Source organism: Sinocyclocheilus rhinocerous, unplaced genomic scaffold, assembly GCF_001515625.1.
Source record: "Sinocyclocheilus rhinocerous isolate Xijiao unplaced genomic scaffold, SAMN03320098_v1.1 scaffold988, whole genome shotgun sequence".
Taxonomy (NCBI): domain Eukaryota; kingdom Metazoa; phylum Chordata; class Actinopteri; order Cypriniformes; family Cyprinidae; genus Sinocyclocheilus; species Sinocyclocheilus rhinocerous.
In genome coordinates this window covers 1,656,148-1,661,428 of record NW_015650363.1, presented here as the reverse complement: position 1 = coordinate 1,661,428, position 5,281 = coordinate 1,656,148, and the positions used below count along the sequence as shown (strand labels likewise).

The following is a 5,281-nucleotide window of genomic DNA, read 5'->3' as shown; positions in this document are numbered from 1 at the left end:
AGATAGGAGAGAGCACTGTACATCCACCCCCCCCACCTCCAATCCCTGCCGGTACGAGACTTGAACCCGCAACCTTTGGGTTACGAGTCCGACTCTTGAACCATTAGGCCACGACTTCCCCCAAGTAATATTTCACTTGGATTGCTGGTATTAGTAATATTGTATAGTATTGCTTACTAGGGATGTAATGATTAACCGCGAGCCGGTCGAAAATCGATTCAAATATGTGACAATTCAAATCGGTTGAGATGCCAAACAACTCGAGAAACAATTGGAGTAGGAGTTTATATGAATGTATCTCTGAGGGGAACTTACTATCTTTAGAAAAGTTTACGTGGTATTTTCTTTTCATCTTGCCTCTGAACAATGCATGTTAAAGTAGTGTTCAAAAGCACAGTGCTGCTTTGTTTACAGCGGTAATCCAGGAAACACTGTATCATTGCTGTTCATAAGCGCCACCTGCTGTCAGCGAGTGCATCTGCGTCTCATTCAGATTTATATATATATATTTATATTTATATATTTTGAATAAGATTTCAGACTGAGAGAGAAACACATACCAGATCTGCAAGGTTGGGTTGATCACCTCCCATGAATTTCTTGTTTTTTCCAATGGCTGCCACCCAATCATTGACAGCCTTGTAGAGATCCTGTCTCACATCATCTTGCAGATGGTGTCTGTGTAGTATGAGGTTAACCTTTATTATCAAAACATTTTTGACAAATATCTTTATTATGTATTATTTAAAATGCACTGCCCTCAAAAACCTACTTATTTTTCAATCTCTTTGAAATTATCCACATGGCAGCAGCTCCAAAATACTTCGCAAAGAATCCTTCAAATGTGCCAAATTTGCCTTCTCGTACTATGTAGTCAAAGGATGCAAGGGCTTCAGTCGGTGTACGGTAAACATTTGGGGAAATTAGGTGCACCAGCCACTCATCTGCCCATTTCCGCCATTTAATCTCCTCTCTGGCCAAAAAGTGTTATTAAAAAGCTCAAACAATAATTAATACAATAATGTAAATTCAATTTTAAAAAGTTAATCAAGCAATCACTTTCAGACATAAATGATTTGCTTTACTTTCTGGTGTCTTTTCCAGGATATAGATGATCAGCATCTGTGTCTCGCACCATGACCCAGTATTTATTGCCAAACTCTATCACATCTTTTCCACTGTCATTTTTTGCCTTCATCTCAGGATAACAAGCGAGAATCTCAGATATAATTTTTTCCCTAAAAGAAGCAGTGAACAGACAATCAAAATTTGCATTTATATTTACATTTATTTGCCTAAAGCAAAGCAACTATTACAAAACTGAATACAGTGCTCAAAAGTTCACTCTCAATCAATCCCCCTCCAACTTTAGGAAAACATTAAACTGTCAATTTCCAATTAATACTGTAAAGAAAACTTTTTATTGTCAGAAGAATAACCATACCCATAAAAAATAAACAAACAAACAAACAAAAACTTTTCTAAATGAATATAATACACAAATATACCAATGTACCAAATATACCAATATGTTTATGCTACAAATAAAGTCATTAAAAGCGCTTAAAACAAATAAATTCTAACATGAACATCCATAGATTTGATACTCACTTGTTGACCACGTATGTCTTCAAAACACTAACTATTACAGAAGAATCGTTGAGTTGCTGTTGAGATATAAACAAAGAGAGGAACTTGATGAGCTGAGGCATCATATATCAGGAAGAGGATATCGATCATAATCAGAAAGACAGATGAATAGCTACATACCACCGTCTCGTTCACCATCAGGATGGGAACTTTTCTATAAGTGGACCACTTGATCTCCTGTCGCATAACGGGATTGACCTCCACAATTTCATATGGCAGACCATGATAATCCAGGAAGGCTCGCACTTTGCTGCAAAACGGACAGGTTTTATACTGATACAGAGTCAACTTCAGATCTGTCCCCAGCTCAGGAGCCTAATAAAAACAAGTTAATAAAACCATAGTGAGCAAACAAACCCAAAAAATAAGGGCACATTTCAACACTTTCATCCAAAAATACTGCCAAAACTGGATACTTACATTAGATTTTTCCTCTGCAAGGTGACGCTGTAGCGTGAGTTTGACGGTCTGGTACAAGCCGAAACCACCACCGAGCAGGAAAGCGCATCCCAGGACTCTCCCACTGCCACGCACCGGCGCAGCGAGCGAAAGTCTGGATCTAAATCCTGCTCCGCCGGTACCGTAAGCTCTTCCTTGGCATCTCATGGAGATTCTCGGCATTAATGCTGCGGTGTTTGTTACCCGGCATGTCGGCGTGTCTAAAACTAACCGGCCGACCTTACTAAGCTTTCTCGCACAGGCCGCCGCCATCATGATTTTACATAAACTCCCACAAGTCTACGGCAAGCGCAATGGCAAATGCTACAAGAGAATACAAGAGCCGTTTCCTAGGAGAAAGTTTACTTCCTCCAGGGGGCGCGAGACGATCAAACACCGAATGCCCCATTAATCCGCATTAAAATATTTTCTTTTGGTATTAAAATCATTTATTTGTAATTAGAGATATTTCTTCACAAAATGTACTTTATATAATAGTTTTTATATATTAATTTATTTGAAATACAAATAAAAAATATGCTTCAATAATCTCTACCAATAAATTAAGGAGATAAAATAAATATTCGATTATCATCGTACTCGAGGCAACATCTGGACATCTTATCCCCACTTACTTTAATTAAATTTCAATTGTCGTACAAATTGAACATTAACGTTTTCATCTGTTTTTGAATTTACCCGGAGTAGCCTATTGTGATGTTCTAGAGTAGCCTACCATTAAACAAGTACAGTATTTAAAATATAGTCTTTATGTTGTTTCTACATCAATTTGGAAATGAACTGTGAAATTATTACATTATAAAATATATTGAAAACTTAAAACGTGTTTTTAATCACAATCTAGTTGTTTTTAATCGACAGCACTAAAATAATGTGTGTTTTATATGTGTTAGACAGAAAGTGTGATTATTAGCCTATATATATCTGAAAAAAGAAAAGCTCCTTTCATTGTCAGTTTGTATAGTGGATTTATTAGCTTGTGATTAGTTAACTTGTAAGAAGCAATTTTATGAAGTTAGAACAGAGAACTTGGCAGAAGTCTTTTCTTTATAGTAAACTATGCCTAGATTCAGACCCAGGGAGACGGATAGGGGACTCCAGCCACAATCACTGTTTGAGAGTGCAGACAGTGAAGTTACACAGGGAAAGTCAGTGAGGGCAGCAGCAAAGTCACATGGCATTTGTCATGTGACTTTATATCGCTTCATAAGGAAGGCGAGGGTAGCAGGTGCATTCCAAATGGGATATATCGCCCTCCAAAGGGCACTTCGGAGTGAAAACAATCATGGCCGCAATATTGAAGGGTCGTTCCAAATCGAAGTGCTCAAAACTGGCCACTTCAAAGGGCCCTTCGGAATGAAGGATTTCGAAGGGTACAACTGATGGACACTTCGGGCTCCCATGATCCTTTGCGCAGATTCTTTGCATGATGACGGTGCCTCCGTGTGGGCACGTGATGATGACGCAGAAGGGCACTTCAAGAAACAGTTGTTTGGTCCCCTACACCCTTCAACCCTTCGAAGCTCTCACTCCGGAGGGTAAACCCTTTGAAGGGATTAGGGCGTAGGGATGAGCCCTTTCGAATGGAACGCAGGGAGAGAGTGAGGGCACATCTAGGACAGGATACCGGCCAGCCAGTAAAGTGTTCACGGCAGAGCAGGAGACCATATTGTCGGAGTACCTCCTCAGGGCTGCTGACTTATATTATGGTTTAAGTCCCAAAGAGGTAATATAATACATTGCTGAATTTGTTATGTTTCATGATTATTTGTGTAGAATGAACAGTTTTTTTAGCTTATGTTGACATACTGTAGCCGTGACGATTTGTTAATCTAATGAATAACTGATTTGTTAAATCAAATGAAAAATTGTGTGTTTGATTGGTCCAGACGCTACAATATGTTTACAATTTTTAATTCACACAAATGCTTTAATACAGGTTCGCAAATATGCCTATGAACTGGCAAAGGCTCACAACTGCAAGCACCCCAAGTCATGGGATGAGCGTGGAGTGGTTGGGGCTGACTGTTAGATGGTTTCCTGAAAAGGCACCAAAGCCTTTCCCTGAGACAGCCACAAGCCACAAGCTTAGCTAGGGCAACAAGCTTAAATAAAACCAATGTGTCCAAGTTTTTCAACAATCTGGCAGAGGTATTTCAATAACATAATTTCACTGCCAAGGATATCTGGAATATGGATGAGACAGGGGTCACCACTGTCCAGAAACCGGAGAAGATTCTTGCCAGAAGAGGCCAAAAGCAAGTGGGGACAGTAACATCTGGAGAGCGTGGAACACTTGTCACTGTGGTATGTGCAGTAAATGCATTGGGGAATGCAATCCCTACACACTTTGTGTTCCCCAGGGTAAACTTCCACCCTCATTTCATCAGGGATGGACCCCCTGGCTGTATAGGAACAGCAAACAAATCAGGATGGATGCAGGATGAAGATTTTCTTGAGTTCTTGCGCCACTTCCAAACCCATACAAGAGCCTCTCCAACACAGAAGGTCTTGCTGATCCTCGACAATCATCACTACCACATGTTTTTGCGAGGTATACTTTTGTCGGGAATCTGGCATTATTCTCCTCTCCAACCCCCTGCACTGTTCCCACAAGTTGCAGCCACTGGACCGCAGTGTGTTTGGCCCTTTCAAGAAGATGGTTTACACCTTCTCTGACAGCTGGATGAGGCATCATCCTGGAACAACCATGTCCATTTACGACATACCAGCAATTGTAAGGGATTCTTTCCCAATGGCTGCCACACCATCAAATATCCAGGCTGGCTTCCGGTGCACAGGCATTTGGCCCTTCAACAGGGAAATTTTCAGCGTTGCTGATTTTGCACCCTCCTGCGTCACCGACCGTCCACACAATCCTGAGACATCAGTCACTGGTCCAGCTTCCACTGCGTCCATTGCCTCCACTGTGTCTGCAGCTGGACAGTTCTCCATCTCCTCCGTGCCTGCCACTGCACCACCTTCCATCATCTCCTCCGTGCCTGCCACTGCACCACCTTCCTTCTCCTCCACCATGTCTGGGGATGGGCAGTTCTCCATCTCCTCCGTGCCTGCCGCTGCACCACCTTCCTTCTCCTCCACCGTGTCTGCAGCTGGACAGTTCTCCATCTCCTCCGTGCCTGCCACTGCACCACCTTCCTTCTCCTCCACC

General features: G+C 41.5%; 1 protein-coding gene across 1 annotated transcript in view; it reads right to left on the bottom strand.

The window, feature by feature from the left end:
* The window catches only part of ptgesl (prostaglandin E synthase 2-like), a 4,006-nt gene extending 1,594 nt beyond the window's left edge, over positions 1-2,412 (bottom strand). Inside the window, exons 1-6 of the mRNA XM_016516964.1 lie at positions 2,071-2,412; positions 1,771-1,965; positions 1,612-1,667; positions 1,086-1,238; positions 773-973; positions 561-678 (exon numbers count right to left, since the gene is read on the bottom strand). Coding sequence (XP_016372450.1) covers positions 561-678; positions 773-973; positions 1,086-1,238; positions 1,612-1,667; positions 1,771-1,965; positions 2,071-2,364 — 1,017 coding nt within the window. The 5' untranslated portion in view covers positions 2,365-2,412. The remainder of the gene's footprint in view (positions 1-560; positions 679-772; positions 974-1,085; positions 1,239-1,611; positions 1,668-1,770; positions 1,966-2,070) is intronic.
* Between the last annotated feature and the right edge of the window lie 2,869 nt (positions 2,413-5,281).